This window comes from Cibotium barometz, chromosome 55, assembly GCF_041138505.1.
Source record: "Cibotium barometz isolate CiBa-2024 chromosome 55, ASM4113850v1, whole genome shotgun sequence".
Lineage (NCBI taxonomy): Eukaryota > Viridiplantae > Streptophyta > Polypodiopsida > Cyatheales > Cibotiaceae > Cibotium > Cibotium barometz.
Genome location: NC_141100.1, coordinates 9957906 through 9979264, shown reverse-complemented (window position 1 = coordinate 9979264; position 21359 = coordinate 9957906). Strand labels below are relative to the sequence as shown.

Below are 21359 nucleotides of genomic sequence, written 5' to 3'. Positions count from 1 at the left end.
ATGACTTTAATAAAGTTATATGTGTTTAATGTGCCATGTCATGCATTCAATAAAGTGGTGTGCAAACTTATGTTGCTACATGTTGTGCTAGTGAAAGTAATTGCTATATTCATGCATACATTTCTCATAATTTCATTGAGCATCAAAGGCGAGTCTCCCAAATCTTAAAAACTTTTATGGAGATGTAAGTGTGATTGTTTTGTCCTAAGGTGCTTAGTTTGTGCTTTAGCCCTCCTCTAGTACCGATATAGGATGAAGACATGGCAATCTAGAAAACTTCTCTTAATTTACATAAGACATTTCTCTCTCTCTCTCTCTCTCTCTCTCTCTCTCTCTCTCTCTCTTTGCACCGAGGTTTAAATCATGGCATCTACATGTATATTACTTAATAATTTCCTTTGTTTTTTGTTTTTTTTTCAAAGAAAAGATGTGCATCTAGACATATTACTTAATCTCTCTCTCTCTCTCTCTCTCTCTCTCTCTCTCTCTCTTTTAAAAGATTGAATTTAAAAGAAGCATGAATTGATGTTAAAAAAGAAGAAGAAAAGATAGGCATGATCCTCTCTCTCTCTCTCTCTCTCTCTCTCTCTCTCTCTTTTTAAAAGCTTGAATGTAAAGGAAGCATGAATTGAACATACGAATTTCCAAGAATTCATCCATGTCAACTTCGTCTGCATTGCCATCTTTTGTGTGCTCTTCCATGAGTCTCTTGACTTCGGCTTTTTTGACGTCAAAATCGAGGGCTCTCATTGCCACCTGTGTGAGAGGCAATAATCAAGAGGGGGGCATATGATTACCTTAAGCCAGACACCAAATGATACACAAAAGAAACTGATTTTTGATTTAATTAATCACTTAATGCAGCCATGGAAGCTCACCTTGAGCTCGCGGTAGGAGAGCTTCCCTGTTTTGTTGGTGTCGAAGAGCTCGAAGGCCATTCGGATTTCTTCCTTTTCATCGTTGGAGATGTGGGTTCTGCCAGTTTTTCTTGTGTTATTGCTATGAAAATGAGCGTTGTGGGTGGCGGAGGTGGTGGTAGAGAGAGCGTGGGAGGAGTAGGCGAGCGCAGAAGAGGAGGATTGGAGGCCAAGGCGAGCGGCAGAGGAGGAAGAAGAAGAAGGTGGCGGAGGCGTTGGCACCATTGCAGTGTAAGGAGAGGCGTCTTGGATTGAACCAGAGCCCCATCGCCGGTGGTGATGATGGTGGCCTACTAGGGCTTGCATGGCTCCCTCTGTGTGTGTGTGTGGGGGCGCGTGCGCGCGCGCGCGTGTGTGTCTGTGTGTGTCTGTGCGCGTGTGTGTGTCTCGCGCATATACCTGGCAAGACTACCTGAGAGAGAGAGAGAGCCATTGTTTGATAACCGCTCTAACGGAAAAAAAAAAAAAGACGTGAAAAATTGTCAACCAACACTACGGTAGCGTCGCGTGTATCACGGCGCCTTTAATTGAGCTTGTTCATACATCCTAGCATATAGCATGTGCTAGTGAAAGAGAAGGAAGGAATGTGTGGGGAGGTGTTGTGTGTGTGTGCGCGCGCGCGTACGCACGCACGTGTGTGTTTATACACACTAGCATGTCATCTACTAGGGAACTTGGAGAAGGAAGGAATGGGTGGGGAGTGGAGACGTGGGGTGGGGAGTGGAGACGTGGTGCGGTGTGTATGTGTGTGTGTGTGATTGTGCATGTGGGCGGGTAGCAAGACGCGAGGAGTGGGGTGTTTCTCCCTCTCCCCAGTGCGGGAAACTATTATTCACCCAAACTTACACTAATCCGTTTAACCATGTGTGTGTGTGTGAGAGAGAGAGTGCGTGTTTACACACACTAGCATACCATGTGCTAGTGAAGGAGAAGGAAGGAATGTGTGAGTGCATGTTTACACACACTAGCATACCATGTGCTAGTGAAGGAGAAGGAAGGAGTTCGTGGGGAGTGGAGGTGTTGTGTGTGTGTTTGTGTGTGTGTGTGTGTGTGTGTGTGACAGTGCATGTGGGTGGGTAGCAAGACGAGGAGTGGGGTGTTTCTCCCTCTCCCCACTGTGGGAAACTATTATTCACCCAAATATACACTAATCCTTTTCACCATGTGTGTGTGTGTGTGTGAGTGCATGTTTATACACACTAGCATACCATGTGCTAGTGAAGGAGAAGGAAGGAATGGGTGGGGAGTGGAGGTGTTGTGTGTGTGTGTGTGTGTGTGCACGCGCGTGTGCACGTGCGTATGCACGTTTGGACAGATGGCAAAGGGGGGGGTGTTTCTCCCTCACCCCCAGTGTGGGAAATTATTATTCACCCAAACTTACACCAATCCTTCTCACCATGTGTTCAAGTCATTTCAAACCTTTCTTGGCTTTGCCTACCACAAAGAGGTAAATGTGTAGCCAAACTCTTTTTTTGCCTATCACATTCATTTTTTATATCAGAAAACAAAATATTATTTACCAAGATGGCAATTAACCTTGTTACTCATATTCTAAAATTGTTACCTCTTTAATGATAAATTACAAACCTTCTTCTTGTCATATCGTAAACTTTCTATTTCTTTAGTGATTGTCATGAATCTGGTTGATGATTGAACCAACAAACTTGGGCAATATTATGAAGGAGATGAAACAAGTGACATCTTGCCTACGAAACACAAATAGCAAAAAGTCATAGAAATATTCGATGGGGGTGATGAAGTTAAGATCATTACTAAGCATTGATAGGAATGTTGGGTAAATTGCCATAATTAGTAAAATTGGACATAAATTTTTTTTTACCAATAATCATTAGGAATTTATTCATAATTTAAAAATGAAAATGGTTGTCTTAGCCTTATTACACACCTTTGTTATGATGGAATTCCAAAAATCTAGAACATTTTATGCCATCTTTGGTTCCATACATTTCCATTACTTTTCATTCGCACATAGCCACGGTTCATAGTAACATGATTCTAAAACACAACAGAACTAACATAAGTGAAATTAAGAGATTACAGGTTTAGGAATTACTTGCCATGCTTGCTAACCAGGGCCTAATAAGCCATCCTTCTTTGTGCACCCTTTCAAAGAGACCTTCCAAAGCTCATTGTTATTCAAGCTCATATTCATCCTACATAGGGAGGAGGTCCACTCCTTCAACCTACATAGGGAGGAGGTCCACTCCTTCAACCTACATGCATACATACAAATGGACATTACTTTTAAGTTGTTATAGGGTAATCTTTTTTCGTTAAAGATAAAATACAAGTTGAGGTAATAGACTTACAAAGACCACAAGAATATCTACACCCCCTTCATACGTAACATCTCGCTGTAGTGCTATATATTTGCCATCTATATCCCATGCATGAATATAAGGGCCATGTGGAGAGATAAGAACTTCACACATTTTTTCCAATCACCCGTTTATCCAATGATGGAATGAACTTCTTGACACTTGTATGCAGGGAATTCCACCACTCCACCCACTTTTGTTAGCTTCAAAGTAGTGGAGATCAATTTATGCATGCATAGCTAATGAGAGCTCATGAATAGCTCTTAAGAGCTTATGCATAGCTCTTAAGATACACATGCATAGCTCATACAAATAAGATCTTATGCATAGCTCTCTTTATGCATAACAAAGCATATAAGAGCTCTCTTTTATACATAGCTCTTAAGAGATCATGCATAGCTCATACAAATAAGAGGGTTCATGCATAGCTTATACAAATAAGATCTCATACATAACTCTTAAGAGAGAGTAGAGCTCATGTTACATAGCTCATATAAATAAGAGCTCATACTTAACTCTTGAGAGTGTTCACTCTAAGAGAGATTAGAGCTCATGCTGGTTGCATAGCTCATACAAATAAGAGCTCATACATAACTCATAAGAGAGTTCACTCCTCTTAAGAGAGAGTAGAGCTCATGCTGCATAGCTCATACAAATAAGAGCTTATGTATAGCTCTTTGTATTTATTTGTATGCATAAGAGAGCTTATAAGGTCTCCCTTTTTATGCATAGCTCAAGCAAAAAAAAAAAACTATCTTTTTACTCTGTGTAGGCAACATACTCTATGTGTGCACAAAAGGCATAGAGCATAATGATCTATGCGTAAACAAATATTACACAAGTTATATGATGTGGGAGAATAGAGGCTTCACAAAATAGATGGAAGACCTAAACATCAAAGAAACATGAGTTATATATCATGCATAAGAGAGCTTATGAGAGCTCGTGGTGGATATCTCATGGGAGGTTATGCAAGAGAGCTCTCTTTGAGAGCTCATACTGTAAACCATGAGAGGTTATGCAAGAGATCTCTTGCATAGATAATCAAAGCTCATGCATAGCTCTCATTGTGCATAAGAGAGCTTATACAAGCTCTTTTTCATTTATAAAATAGCTCTCTCTAAACTCTATGCATGCCCAATCAAAGCTTGGTATTTTTATCTAGAGTTGAAAAGTGTGTGTAGAAATGGATTAGAATCAAAATCTTAGCATGCTAGAAAGAAAGAAATAGATATACACTAATGATAATGCTAATGAGACAAAAATGAAACATAATGACAAGACAATAAGTTTAGCTCAAAAGCTTATATATTTGATCTATTAAATAGAGTTCCTTTTTGTAAGCTTTAGTACATGGCGCATAAGCTTTCTTAAGTTTCTCCTAATCTTTTCTATATTTGAGCACCACCCATTTGGAATTCTTTCTTGCTTCTTCTAGGCACCTATTTTTTGCTTTCATATGGGCTAGCCATTTCACATTTTCCTCATCCTTTGGCCTACCTTTGACCCTTTGAACCATAGTCTGTGACTTATGCAACTCTTACAAATGTCTGAGGGGCACATACCACTCCCCATTTCTCCAAACGTTTACCCCACATCACTTGCTTATTTCAACACTACTACTTATCAACAAGTGATGAACTTCTACCACCATACACTCCCCATTGTTCCAAACATTTACCCATCACTTGCTATTTCAACATTGCCCCTCAAGTGATGAACTACTACCACCATACACTCTTAGTCACTTGTTATTTCAACACTACCCCTCAAGTGATGAACTACTACCACTCATAGTCATTTTATAGAGTGGTCTATCTCGTAGGTGCCTCATTGGCTACAATGATGGCTTAAAGCCGATAGTTTTACACAAGGGTATGAATATAATTAGTGGTGGGTGTATAAACACAAGGTGAGAGGAGTGCCCTCTTCCCACATCGATTAGAAGAGTATTTATGATGATTGGCCTCCTTCTTGGAAAGTCCATTCATTTGGCTCTTCTTTCATATGGTGTTTACTTGATTGTTGTTTGGAGTCTTCTTTTTGCTCCAACAATCTTTCTTTATGAGGCCAAGAGCCAGAGTCTCAAGTTATGTGGCCAAGAGCCATAGTGAAGTGTAACTTTTGGGGAGATATGCATTTGATATAATTAACACTTTACAAATTTAGAAACTATAAAACTAGAAAATACCCTAATTTGGGATATGTATTTGATGTAACTTTTGGGGAGATATGAATTTGATGTGATTAACACTTCCCAAATTTAAAAACTATAAAACTAGAAAATACCCTAATTTGGGAGAGTGATTTAGAGTACTAAACCAAGCGACAAGTTGGTTTGATGATGCACAATTGTTTAGAAACACTCCAATGGTAAATTAGAACCCTCAATGGCTCTAGAAATCAATTGTAATTAGCACTAATTACCTATAGAGGTATTTTTTGCTAAAAGAGTGGAGAATTCAATGATTTGATAATTAAAGCATAAATTATTATTGTTTGTGCAAAAAACTCCATATATACATCCTCGACAACATTTGAGTTGAGCCCATGAAGCAAATGTTTGTAAGAATGTTACAAATCTAAGAATTTTACCCTTCTAGGTTGAAATTTTGTTGCCCCGCTTTTGAACTCTTTTGATGTGTTGTAGCTCTTGGAGTTGATGTATCAATTTCCAAGTGTGCCTTCTTAAAGAGAATGAACGAAAAAGCTTTTATTCTTGATAATTTGGAGCTTAGAAAAAGAGGGAAAAATTTGCTTGAAAGCTAATGAAGAAAAAACTAATTATTTCCTAATCTAAGCTATCTTAGGGTGTATAGCTACTCAAGGAATGATGTATGACTGTGCTACCAACTTGATATTTCCATCTATAGTTGATAAGGGTTTGTAGAAATGGATTCTTGGGAGGTTGACCTGAAAATATATGTGTAGCATGAAAGTTCATCAGGAGGGGTATATTATTTTAAAAAAGTTATAGAATTACATTTATAGGAGGGGTTTTTAAAATCAATTTTGAAAAAAAAAACCATAACTTAATGAAGAAAAAGGGATCACTTTATTCATAAAAGCATGTAAGGGGTTTTTTAAATACCCCTTGAACACACATGATATATAAAATTTCTTAGAGGTGAACCAACACCTTAGCATGCTAGAAAGCAAGGAAGAGATTAACTCTAAAGATAATGCTAATGACAAAAATGAAGCATAATGACAAGACAAGAGGTTTATCTTAAAAGCTCATATATTTGATCCATTACATAAAGACTAAATTTTTTCTAAGGCTTGAGTATTGCTGAGATATCAAGCTTAACTATTGTTGTGGACATTGATGACTTACCTGGGTGATAGCTTCCACACTTATGCCAATGGCATGGTTAGTGAGATTATGGTTGATATGCCAATGAATGATAAGCTATGTGACAGCCACTTTAGAGTAAAAGATTTTTGGCATAGTTATAGTGCCAGCTCATATAGTTATAGCTTCCACACTTATGCCAATGGCATGGTTAGTGAGATTATGGTTGATATGCCAATGAATGATAAGCTATGTGACAGCCACTTTAGAGTAAAAGATTTTTGGCATAGTTATAGTGCCATCTCATATAGTTGAGTTCACACTGTGGACTGACCATTGTACATTATCGTAGAAGAGTACTTTACCTTATAGTATGTAGTCTTATCTATTTAGTCATATGGTTGTAGAGAAGAGAAGAATATAGAAGAAAATTCAGCCATCCATCTCTCTTATGTCTTGCTCTCTCTTGTGTGTGTGTTTGCTTGCAACAAGGAACTCAAGCTCTCCCTCTCCATGGTATTCTCTTTATGATATCAAAGCTTCAATTTGTGTGAGAGCTAAGGAGGTAATGAGGAAGAGGCAAGAACAAAGCAAGCAAGGAAGCGCTACATGGGTAAGAGCATCATCATCATCTCTTTCCCTTCTTGTTTATGTATGACATCCCCTAGGTAGCTTTGACATCTACACATCTATAATTGAGGATTGTCTTGAGAGGCTTTTGAGGTTCCTATAAGATGCATAGTACTTTGTATTGCAGTTTTATGGCAGCTAGAATCACATTTCACATGCGTTTCGGCCTCCATTTGGTCACTGTAAGGTGTTTTTGGTAGTTTTAGAAATATTTGGTTAAGAATTATCTCTGCTCAAAATCTCGTTATTGTAGTGCAACAACAGTGCATTTTGGGAGTGCTAACATTGGTTGCATATGTATTGCTAATCTTAGGTGTATGTGTTGAAATATGCAAGTAAATGGGTGTGTGCGGGAACAAGCCCTTAGCAAGAGACTATAAAAGGGAGTCTGTAATTAAGTGGGTAGCAATGAAAAGGTGAGAGTAATCTATTGATGAGAGAATCAAGGGTAGCATAAGTGAATATAGGGGTGTGGAAAGATTCTAGGAAAAGGTGCCCCTAGATTGTAGGGGAGGTGGCACAAATCAAGGAGAAATCAATGGGATTAGATGCTTGGCATCTTATGGATGTAAAACCTATAAATTAAGGCATTGGCCTAATGACAAATTGCTGGTTTTTGAGTATTCATGCCTACATTAAGCTATTATATCAATTGCTCACTAATCTCATCTTAATCATCATCTAATCACTTGCTAATTATGTTGATTCTTGTATTTGATCCACCATAGCTCATCACATTGCTACAAATTTATCATGGTATTAGAGCCAAGCTTAGGATTCATCTGATTTTTGAGCCTAATTATCTTGCTAATTACTCTAGTAATCATAATTAAGAGTTAACCCATTTTAAGCTCTTTTTTCAACTAACTTTTTGCAACCCCCAGTTGGTGGAGGGGCTTGATCTCCCTCCAGCCTTAACATTAGGCGTCAAGCTCTAAGGCACACATAGTCACCTTGCCCACACTTTAGCCCATCAAATCGGTGCACCAAATCGCTGCTCGAAGCTGCCGAAATTTGCGAATCTGTAGGTGCCAATTTTTTGAAGCAAAACCTAGATCTACACTTCTACAAGTGGAATTAGTCTAATTCCTCTCTACCCTAGGGGTTTTCAAGGGTGCTCTACAATTCTATGACCTCAGAATCTTGAAATTCTTCAAGGAGAAGTGGAATCAGTGGAATCAATCTCTGCATCAAATATGCCAAGTGACTTTGGTAAAACAGAGATTAAGCATTCAATGTTTGGTCAAATCTTTTATTTCTTGGCTTGATCCTCAACTAGACTAACTGCTATTGATGCCTTTGAAAAGATTGGAGCTCATTTGAACTCTAAGGCACCAGATTTGGCCTCCCTGTACACTTTATTTTCTGCACACAAAACAGAGATTATTTCACTAATTAATGATTAATTAGTACTAATCACTATATTTTGGTGCAATTGATGGTTCAAATTTACCATTGGGTATCTAATACAGATCCCTATCACTTCAGATTGCAATTTGGAGACAGTTTGATATTTCAACCATTCCGTATAGATCAGTTACTCTTGGCTTTATGTAATTTTTGGTGAATTCATGCTGATAAACTTGTTGTAATCATCATTAAACATCAGATTGGAGTTGTAAAAGAGTAGACACTGGCCTTGAATCTTGAATTGGATCAAGAGGTAAGACCCCCTTCATATCATCATGAGAACTGCACAAGAAATAGCTAAATTTAATGGGGAGAAGTTCCATATATGGCAAACAAAGACCATGTATTTGCTCACGAGGAAGAATCTGTGGGGGCTACTGAAGGGAAGAGATGAATGTCCAGAGGATATTGGGGAGAATGAGTGGAAGAGCAGGAATGAGAAAGCATTAGGACTCATTGCACTTAGCTTAAATGAGAAAGCATTAGGACTCATTGCACTTAGCTTAAATGATGAAATCATTCACCACATTGCAAGGATACAATGGGCTAAAGATGTATGGGATGAACTTAATAAATTATTTGGCACTCAAGCAAAAAATTCAAAGATAAATCTGCTAATGCAATTCTACAAACTTGACATTTGAACAAATACATACACTTGAACAAATCTTTAAGCAACAATTGGCAGCCATTGATAAGAAGGTAGAGGATACTGCGGCACTAGCAGTGCTTTTGAAGAGTGTGGACAAAGGAGATTATGAAAACATTGTGGCAACCTTAAAGAATGTACCAAAATTGAAGCTAAATGAGATAGAAGGAGCTCTACTAGAGCAAGAGAACAACATCAAAGAGAAGAAAGGGTTGGACCCAACAACTGGAGAGGAGAGAGCGTTATACACTCGAGAAGGACTCTCACAAGGACGAGGACGAGGAAGAGGCAGGGAAGGAGGAAGGACCTTCACTTACCACAACTGTGGGAAGCCAAGACACATGGCTAGAGACTGCTACAGCAGCAAACCAAATGAAGAAGGATCGACATCGACAAACTTCATGGAGAGTAAAACCACCCTCTGATGTAGGCCATGTGGTAGATGCATGTGTGAGCACTTTCATCAAGGTCACAAGCACTTGTAGTAGCCTTGGACACATAGAGAGAGTGTCAAAGACTATGAGTTAGGGACTTAAGGCACTAGTAACAGGCTACTAAGTAAGAGGGAAACTTGGTATAGGGTCCAGGTGTGCTAGAGTTATTCACTTGAGGGGAGGTGTTGAAATATGCAAGTGAATGGGTGTGTGCGGGAACAAGCCCTTAGCAAGAGATTGTAAAAGGGAGTTATTCACTTGAGGGGAGGTGTTGAAATATGCAAGTGAATGGGTGTGTGCGGGAACAAGCCCTTAGCAAGAGATTGTAAAAGGGAGTCTATAATTAAGTGGGTAGTAGTGAAAAGGTGAGAGGAATCTACTGATGATGAGAGAATCAAGGGTAGCATGAGTGAATATAAGAGTGTGAAAAGATTATAGGGAAAGGTGCCCCCAGTAGGGGAGGTGGCACAAATCAATGAGAAATCAGTGGGATTAGATGCTTGGCATCTTGTGGATGTAAAACCTATAAATTGAGGCATTGGCCTAAATGAGAAATTACTAGTTTTTGAGTATCCATGCCTATATTAAGCTATTAGATCAATTGCTCACTTAATCATCTAATTACTTGCTAATTATGTTGATTCTTACATTTGATCCACCATAGCTCTCATCACATTGCTGCGAATTTGAAAGATCACTACCCCCTCCGTGCAACGAATTTTGGGGGTGCTAGCAGTGGAAGTAGCACTTCTTGCACAGGGCAGAGTCTCTCACTTGAGGCCTCACCCACGGATATCCGAACAAGAGAATAATCTCTCGAAAACCGAACCCAAAAAAACTTCCCTCGCCCAATAGTAGCAGACATAGGTGATTCCTCTAGGATAATTTTATTCTAATGTAGTCAAGGTCATCACTAACCAAACTGATCCGACGACTGAACCCGTAAGTCTCATGGGGTCAACAGACCAAGGAAAAGACTTACACTTGGATCATAGAGTCCAACGCTTTTTTCCTCTCATCAAGAGGCACATCCATTGATTCTTTTCCATAGAACAAGGGTTATCTGGGATTTACTTCAACTATCGTAACTTAACAGAATTGAGTCTCATTTTAGGGATCCATCAGTCCAGCAGCCTAACCCCATCCAATCCCATGGGTTAGCCAACGCACTGAACCACTATAGTGACAAGATCCATTTAGAAATTTGGTTATGTTTTGTCCTGGGTACCAAGGAAAAGAGTTCCCAGGCCCCCTAGCCGGCGCTTCAAACAAACTTCAAGATAGTCACACCACCCAATATGAAATTGCCTGTTACATAGATTCAACTATCTTTAAAACAATGTTTTAATGAAACCATAGTATCACTGATCATAATCCTCCAAAATATTCGTTGAATTCTAATTTCCAATCTTTTCTTCATTGGTGTACCTATGGCATCATTGGCAACCAGAACACTCACCTCCTGTCCACTCAGGGGCCTTTTCATAATTCCTAGCCCATAGTACCCGGAAATATAGTCACTTATAAAAATCTAGATGGACTCTCCCCGGTAAGATCAACCAACAGATCCATATAAAAGAGTCATGGACTCATCCGTTGAAGACCAGCAAGGGCAATCAACTAGATCCATACCCGGTTCAAAAAACAACTCTAACTCCTTGTTCCATTTTCTTCCTTGATGCACGCGTGGGTATCCTCGGGCGACCTAAAGCCCGAGCACCGTATGGTCAGCACCCTCTAGGCTTCTTTGCAGGTCACCTCCCTCATCCACCGTACTGGAAGCTCACCATTTAAATCGAGGCTGGTCTCGACCGAGGCTGGTCAAGACCTCGGTCGCGACCTTGCTACGCAAGATGTCCTCCGTTGACTCTCTATCAGCTGTTTTGCAACTTTATCAATTACCTCATTCACAAGATGGTCAAAATGCTTCCCCAGCATTCTTGACATAAAACAGTCATTTAAAAACAGGTTTCATAAATACAGTTTCTAACAAACTCTCACCTTTCCACATTGTTCCACATCATTTCTGGTTATTTCACATTCTTCTATATCAATTCACATTGCTTATTCCACATCCAATCATATGTATTCCCATCGTCCTTTATCCATTCTCATCCAATCACATCATATTACATCTCATCACATCTATCCTCATCACATCTCATCCATTGACATCTACGCATATCCACATCACATCACATCCCATCCATTCACATCACATCTCATCCATTCACATCTACCTAGATCCACATCACATCACATCCATTCACATCTACCTAGATCCACATCACATCACATTCATCCACCTTACACTTTCACATTTATTTATATTCATTCAGATCCACATCTCATCACATCACATCCATCCACATCACATCTCATCCATTCACATCACATCACATCATATTCACATCCATTTACATCTCATCATATCGTATTCACATCACATCACATCCATTTAGATATCATCACATCACATCTCATCCATTCAGATATCATCACATTCACATCACATCTCATCCATTCAGATATCATCACATTCACATCACATCTCATCCATTCACATCTACCTAGATCCACATCACATCGCATTCATCCACTTCCACATCACATCGCATTCATCCACTTTCACATCTACCTAGATCCACATCACATCGCATTCATCCACCTTACATCTCATCCATCCATTCACATTACATAACATTCATTTATATTCATTCAGATCTACATCTCATCACATCACATCCATCCACTTCACATCTCATCCATTCACATCACATCACATCATACTCACATCCATTTACATCTCATCATATCATATTCGCATCGCATCACATCCATTTAGATATCATCGCACCACATTCACATCACATCTCATCCATTCACATCTCATCACATCCACTCACATCCATCACACCCATTCACATCCATCACATTCATTGCATCCACATCACATCACATTCATTTCACCCACATTACATCACATCCACATCTCATTCTCATCCATTTACATCACATCACATCCTTTCACATATCATCACATCTCAATCTCATCTCATCACATTCACATCCACATCTCATTCTCATCCATTTAAATCACATCACATCCTTTCACATATCATCACATCTCAATCTCATCTCATCACATTCACATCCACATCCATTTACATCACATCACATCCTTTCACATATCATCACATCTCAATCTCATCTCATCACATTCACATCCACATCCATTTACATCACATCACATCCCATCCACATCTCTTCACATCCACATCCACATCCATATTCATTTACATCACATCACATCACATCACATCCCACCCACATCTCTTCACATCCACATCTACATCCACATCCACATCCATTTACATCACATCATATCCTTTCACATATCATCACATCTCAATCTCATCTCATCACATTCACATCCACATCCACATCCATTTACATCACATCACATCATATTCACATCTATTCATATTTAGTAACATTTTCTACTTTTGATAACGATGATGGGACTTTTTTGAATTTTTACCAATTGCTTGGCCTAGTTAAAGGCACTTTTTCTCGATGGATATTTTCATTTTCTTTCTCAAATTTCTCAAGTGAAATATAGTTAATATTATTCTTTTGAGTAAAAGATTCATGGGATTTACAAAAATCAATTCTACCCATATTTCCTAATAAAATTAATAATTCTCAAGATTCCACTTTTGTGATAAATACTCATAATTTTAATTATGCTAAAAATTCCTCTTTTACCATTTAATTTCTTGGATCTATGGGAATTCCTCTTTTTATATAAAAATAAATTTATCAAAATTTACTCTTTTTCCATTTAATTACTTGATTCTCAAATATCATGGAAATTTCTCTTTTTGCATAAAAATAAATTTACCAAAAATTACTATTTTCTCTTAATTAATTAATTAATTATAATTATAAAAAAATTATTTCTCATGAATATGATGAAAATCATTCTTTTTGCATAGGATGTCCAATCCTAGAATATGGTAGGAAGTCCTATTTTAGCATTATGCATAAAAATAAGACATGTGTTAATTTCTAAAAATTTTACCATAGCTTTGCTGCTATTACAGATAATTTCAAATTTTCTAGAAAAGAATAAGACTTTGTAATACAATTATGATAGAAGAACTATCCTTAAACTTAAATCCAAATTATGGAATTAAATCATAAATTTACCATAATTTTATTAACATAAAAGCATAAAAATACTATTTTCTTAACCTCTAGCTTAACAAGCTTAGAGTTTGGTTTTGAATTAAAAATTTATAAATGAGAAGCATTCTTTTTCTAAAGAATTAGCCATAGGAATGACTATTATTTTGGGGGAGAGAGATATTTATAAAAAGCATTCAAAATAAGCATAAAGATTAACTTTTTTATGATTAATCATTAAAGTTGTTAGAGAAAGCTTGAGTTGCATTAAAAAAAACTAATTAAAAACTTCTCAAGCTTGAGAGGGGTTGAGAACTGAAATCATTTGAGAATATTAACAAAAACTATTAAATTCCTTCTTACCTCTAGGTTTGGCTTCTTCTTTATCTAGAAGTGAAGCCCCCAACCAATCAATTGGTTTAGTAAGTGGAGAAGAAAGCTCCAAGAGTTGTTGAAGAGAGAGAGAAACTCCAAGCTCTCCAAAAGTAGAGGATTTTTAAGGGATAATAGAAAATATCATTATTTTATTGTAATACTGGCATGGTATAGTTCATAGATTTTTTTACAAAAGACTAAGGATCTATTTTTAGGTGAGGAAGGCCACTAACCAAGTCCAACTAAGGATCTATTTTTAGGTGAGGAAGGCCACTAACCAAGTCCAACTGGGTTCTAGAATTTTCCAAGTTTAGTTTGACTCAATTTGGACAAGATTTGGACCAGTTTGGCTCCCTTTTTGATTTGGTTTGATCTATGAGAGAGGAGAGATAAAAATATCACAAATTTTTTGAATCAAAAACCCTTCCACATATGTGAAATAGGTGCCTACCTCAAGAGTCCCCCTCTCCTACCAAGGTGTCAAAAATGCATTATTATTCCAAAATATCTCATTTTTTTAGTAATATCTCATAGTTTTAACTAATAAACCTTGTACTCAGTCAACTCTTCATCTTATGTGAGCATTTACTCATTTTTGTGTATTTTCTTTTATTATTTGGATTTATCTCATCCCAACACTTGGATTAATTCTATTGGCCCATAGGAACCTTAATTGGACCATAATCCAAATTTTTTTGAAAATGTAGACCCTTAGGCTAAAGTCCTTTATACACATTTTCAATTAATTCCAGATACACCTTGGAAAGTTCATTTTGAATTTCTGTTTCAAGGGAATCCATTTTAGACACTAGGAGGATTTTTATATCCAAAGATATCTTAATTTTGGATTATCTCTCTCTAGATATTTTTTCTCTCTAGGCCAAAACACGGTAAAACAAGACCTTTCTCCTATTTCAAAGAGGGGAATAATTTCAAGAACAGAAGGGGAGGTTCTTACACCTTTACACCTCAAAAGCTAGAGGGAGGAATTATAAAATTTATCAGTATGTACATGTACTTTGGTTATATTTGGTGACATATAGGTAGCACCGCTCTACTAGTCACAAAAGATACTGCTATGTTACAAGTTGCATACAGAAATTTTTTGGCTGCAGGTTTTTGGTTGCTATAGGCAAACATGTCTGATGGAATCAATCAAATTGTCACAAGAACAACTTCCATGCTTGGAAATTCAGAATAACCAATTTCCTGATGGGGGTAAAGGATTTTGGGACTATATCGAAGGAGATAATGAGGAGATGGGGGTAAAGGATTTTGGGACTATATCGAAGGAGATAATGAGGAGCTGTCAGTGTCCAGTTGAGACCTGGCACTTGTGCAATTTCGGATCACCTACTAGTCGACTAATACTACTATGCCCAACAAGATAAGCCAACCCTAGCGTATTCTGCCATTGATTTGCCTAGGTTAAGGGAGTTAGTTGCAATAGGGCCATAGCTATAGCTCCTGATTTTAGAGAGATTCTTAGCATGGCTCCTAATCTTGTCTCTCTGGAAGGGAGTCACTTCCGGACAGGATTGACTGTGCACAACATGTTCAAAATAGAGAGTAATGACATAACTTTAGAATCAAATAGGTTTGCATAGAACTGCAGATGAAGATGACACCAACAATCATTGTATTATTGAGTAAGGCTTAGCTCGTATGATGCCAAACACCCCTTCTCTCTACTCTCCTTTTCTTTTACATTTGCCCGGGTACTACTTGTTTAGCAAGAATAGTTACAAGGTTGTTATAAGAAAAGATCCAGAGTTGTTGTCCAACGGATATGCTTGGCAACAGTCCACTGCTGCAATGGCTACCAACACCTGGCAATCACAATGGATGTTGCTCAAGCAGTGAAGCCCACATAATTTCTTGTTTTGGCCTCTAGCTACTTCCTTCCTTTGAAAATTAAAAAATCCTTCATTTTCAGAATTCACATCTGATTCCTAAGGCCCATTCTAGCCCCCTTCTTCCGGTCCTTCTTCTGTGGGCAAGGTCCCTAGAGGTCCAGGCCAGGCCATACCTGGGCTTGTAAGCCCTCCTCCTACTGCTTACTCCTGTATGGTCAACCCCTATCCTTTCATCCACCCTCCGAAACTGCACTTCAATGGGCTTGGCGTAGGGGTACTTTTTCCTAGTCCTTTCTATTGCCTTGATGGTGGCCAACCCTATAGCGAAAGCGTGTGGCTTTCGATTAGCTTTAGGAGGATGGCAATGTTTTTGAATACTATGTGCTCAGGCTCTCTTGGCCTCCCTCTTCTCCTTAGCTCCATTTCCACCCATAGGGTGGTTTGCTTGTTGGTTTCAAAAGGGTTGTTGTCTCTTCTCCTTCTACCAGGAAGCTCCATTAGTGAGGGGCACTAGTAGTTTTGCCCTGTGCATGAGCTATTGCCTCCTCACCCTGGTCTGTGAGTCACAAGATTCCCCCACTTCCCCATACAACCCAGGATTCGGATGAGGAGCTCCTCTTGCATGCTAATGCCCCTGCTTTGTGAACTGCATTTGCTTCTCCACCCTTTCGTCCAACTGGTTCATAAATAGTGCAATTTCATTCTAGTTGGACTGTTGCACTACTCCCGCTTGTTTCGCAGCCTTGATCACACTCCTCATGTGTTTGAGTGCTGTCTCCTTGTAGAATTCCTTACTTCCATTCTTCTCAGAGCCCTTTCTCGTTTTCTACCTTCTCTCTTTTTTCCCACTCTTGGAAGTCTTCAATCATTTTTTCTTTGTTTCTGACTTCCATGGCGTAAGCTTTTTTCATAGTGTCCAGTTGGTCCTGTCTCTTTTTCAGATCGACATGAGATATCATGACGTTCAGTTCATTTACCATCATCTTACCTCTTTTCTCTCTTGTGACCCTGGCTCCAACTATTCTTGCCTCCTTCTTTAGGGCTTTGATCATCTCTCCGTCTTGTCTTTTTTGTTCTTTCTACTCTTCCACCAATCCTCTGCACTCTTCAAACTGGACCCTTAGGGCCGCTTCATCATTAGCCCTCTCTTCCAACCTAAACCTTGTCCTGCTCGTTTTTTGAAAAGTATTAACACAGGCTGGGTACAAGGAATCCTAAACTACCTACAGAGGTGTATGATGGGGCTAAGGAGATAACCACACTACAAGTTGAAGTAAAGGCAGGAGGCCACCATTCAAGAGTTAAGAAGCCAATAGGCACCACTCCTAGAGGAGCTAAGGAGAAGAAGGACATAAGTGGCCTAGATGGAGGAAATGAAAAGATAGTTAGCAAAACTCGAGAGGGTGCATGAAGAAACAAAACAGGAGATGGTTGTACTAAGGGAAGCCCTAGTCTAGATAGAACAAACAAACAGGAGACTACAAGAAGAGGTGGACAGGGCTACTGAAAGCCAAGCTAGGGCTAAAGGATAGGTGACCATGATGAAATAAGAACATTTGAAGATCATAAGTCCGTGCAAGGGCAGACAAGGATAAGGTAGAAGTGGTCAAGGTGGAAGCCTGTGGCTTTGGCTATGCTAGACGAAGAAGACTTTCTAGAAGTTTATGAGCTGGAGGTAGGTAAGATGGAGCAATGGGAGAACCACACTATATAGGACATAAAGGAGGTGTGGGAGGAATATTTGAGAAAGCTGACAGTGGCCATGAAAGCCCCCACACCTACTTGCAAGAAAATGGCTCCCCTCTAGACTCAAGATAGGAATCCGGACGGGGGATCTAGAAATTCGGATACTGTAGAACCAATAGGAACATGCCTGATGAGAGCTATGGTGACTATTGGAAAAACAAGCATAAGGGCATAGATGCAGGACATAACAGGGGAGAGTCCACTACAAAAAAGACCTCCTAGAAAAGATTATGCACTTGGAAATAGAGGTAGAGGGCTGGAAAAAGCAGTTCACGCTTTTAAAAGAAAGTGGCAAGAAACCGGCTGAGCACTCCGAGGGGAAAGGGAAAGAGCTTGTAATCTACAAAGGAACATCAATCGACATTATCCCCGATAATGAGCTGCAAGAGCATGCTTGGGCAACACTTAAGGGTGGGATTCATCTACTTAATAGATAGAGCAGAATGGCTATCACCTATAGTCATTGTCCCTAAGAAAATGGGAAACTCAGAATCTACATAGACTACAAGAAGCTAAATGCCTCTACAATATCATATCCGTTCCCTCTTCCATTCATAGACTCACTATTGGATGCTGTACAAGACATGAGATATATCCATTTTTGGATGGATTCAATAATTACAATTAGGTCGGCATGGCTCCAAAAGATAAATAAAAAATAGTACTTATGACCGAATGGGGTGCATTCAACTCTAATGTGATGACCTTTGGACTAAAGAATTCTCTAGCTACATTCCAGAGAATGGTGTAGGAAATATTCAATGAATATTTGACCACCTTCATGAGGGTATTTGATGACTTCAGTGTGTTTGGGAAAAAGAAAGATCATATAAAATAATTAATGATGTGTTTGTTGGACAAATGCAAAAAAGCCTAAGTCTTAATCTAGATAAGTGCGCCTTGTTGGGACACATAGGGTATGTTGCCTACGGAAGGACTAGCAGTGGACCTGGTGAAAGTAGAAATCATATTAAAGTTGCAACCACCTAAGAATAACAAGGAGTTAGCAAGCTTCTTGGGATTAATCAACTGGCACAACAGGTGAGATTTCTAGAAAATGTAGTGATACCTCTATACTGTCTAACTGTGCCTAACTGTGAAGGATGTGGACTAGGTCTTGTCAAGAGCATGTCAAGAAGCATTCCGAAATTTGAAATGGATGTTGTCTTTATAGCATCGTTTCTCCACAACCAAACTTTAAGCTAGTGGTCCACGTGTTCGTGGATTCCTATGTCATTCCTACGTCATGGCCATAGGAAGTGCCTTGATGTAGGAATCACATAAGTATGGTTCAAACAAGTGTATTATGCAAGTAGAAGACTATGTAAGACAGAAAGGAATTATTCCACCATTGAGAAGGAGTCCCTAGGAATGATTTACTCAATTAAGAAATTCAAGCATTATCTATTGGGGAATGTTTTTTAATTTCACATGGATCATAAGGCACTCACGTATATGGTAAAACAAGCCAAACTTGGCAAGCAAGCTAGCTAGATGGATGCTATTGTTGCAAGAGTTTGAGTTCATAATTAAACACACCCTAAGAAATAAGCATACAGTGGCAAATTTCCTATCCAGACTGGAGTTTGAAGAAGCTCCTAATGGGGTGGAGGACATTTTTTTTTCCAGATGCACACCTCTTCATCATAGATGGGGAAAAACCAAGTTGGCATGATCAAATGCTACAATTTCTCTCCAAGTTGTCATTTTCAGAGCACATTTCAAGAGATCAGAGGAAAAAGCTAACTCTCCGGAGAAAGTCATTCTTGATGGTGGCAGGATAGTTACACAAAATGAGAATAGATCAGATTCTAAGAAGATGCATTTCGAAACATGAACAGTAGGCTATGCTAGCAGAGGCACATCAAGGAATTAGTGGGGGGAACTTTTTTGGAGAAATCAAAGGAAGGAAAGTGTTCCAAATAGAACTACGGTGGCCAATGACATTAAAAGATGTCTAGACATTTGCAAAAGAATGTAATATACGCCAAAGGATGGGGCAACCATGATTAAGATAGAATGCCTCACAACTTTATACTACCACTCAAGCCATTCCAAAAAAGGGGTTTGGACTTTGTAGGTCCATTTAAGGCCGTAGCTTAAAGGATGGCAAACAAGTACATATTGGTTGCCACATATTTTTTCACAAAGTGGGTGGAATCAAAAGCTCTCAAAGAGTGCAAGGCATCATAGCCAAATTTTTGTACAACACAATCATGTGACAAGATTCGCATGTCCAATTGAGATAAGGAAGCCATTTCTTGAATGAAGTGATTAAAAGGTTAATAGAGTAGCACATGGTAATACTACACAGAAAAACAACAATCTATTACCCACATGCCAATGAACAAGTAGAATCCATGAACATGATCCTGAAAGGAATTCTGATCAAGACAATGAATGAGAATAGGATAGATTGGGATACCAAACTTCACTATGCATTATGGGCATTCAAGATAGCCTACAAGAATGTGACATGACTCACACCATTTAGCATAGTGTATGGGTTAAAAGTAGTGGTACCTATGGAATTCCTAACCCAAAATCTTAGAATTGTTGTGGCAAAAATGTTAACCCCAAAAACTCACATGATTGAGAAACTCCTATTGAAATTAGACAAAAAAAGATTATATAGTGCATGGACAACCGAAATTGTTCAAAAGAGAAGAAAGTGGACATGAATAGCAAATTTAGAATCTTTAAGGAAGGAGATGGAGGTGATGGTAGCATAATCAGGTACAAGGCTAGATTGGTAGCCAAAGGATATATGTAGACACATGGGATTGATTATGAGGAGACATTTGCCCAAGTTGAAAGATTGCAACTGTGAGAGCTTTGATTGCAGTGGCTGCAAATAAAGATTGCAACTGTGAGAGTTTTGATTGCACTAACTGCAAAAATAAAGGCTGGTTTTTACATCAGATGGATATAAAAAATGCGTTCTTGCATGGTGACTTTTAAGAAGAAGTGTATATGGATCAACCACTTGGTTTTGAGGGTACAAGTCACCCAGACTATGTATGTAAGCTTTGTAAGGTTTTGTATGCGCTGAAGCAAGCTTCAGCCCATACAATCTTGTTATGCCAAGCTTCACGCAAGCATGGCATAACAAGATTGTCGAGTATCTTGTCACTATTGGTTTTCATATGGCAGATGCAAATCACTCTTTGTATGTGCACAAGAGTGATAAGGGTATTTTGTGATCATCACCATCTATGTAGATGATCTTATTGTTGGGGGTGACAACTTGGATGAGATTGAGTATGCAAAAAGTCTTCTCAAAAGGAAGTTTGAGATAAAGGATTTGGGAGATCTACGCTACTTTTTGGGAATTGAGGTCATTTTCACACACCTAATGGTATTTGGCTCTATCACCACAAAGACAGTATGTATTGGACATGTTGTCCAAGTATGGGATGGCTGATTGTTTGCAAGCTAATCTCGATGCCATTAGATCAAAATGGCAAGCTTCGTAAGGTTTTGTATGGGCTGAAGCAAGCTCCATGTGAGCATGGCATAA

The 21359-nt window shown here is 38.8% G+C and overlaps 1 protein-coding gene across 1 annotated transcript in view; it reads right to left on the bottom strand.

Moving 5' to 3' along the window:
- The window catches only part of LOC147607353 (caltractin-like), a 13437-nt gene extending 12181 nt beyond the window's left edge, over positions 1–1256 (bottom strand). The window contains exons 1-2 of the mRNA XM_086790825.1: positions 879–1256; positions 639–756 (exon numbers count right to left, since the gene is read on the bottom strand). Of these exons, the coding sequence (XP_086646951.1) occupies positions 639–756; positions 879–1223 (463 nt within the window). The 5' untranslated portion in view covers positions 1224–1256. The remainder of the gene's footprint in view (positions 1–638; positions 757–878) is intronic.
- Between the last annotated feature and the right edge of the window lie 20103 nt (positions 1257–21359).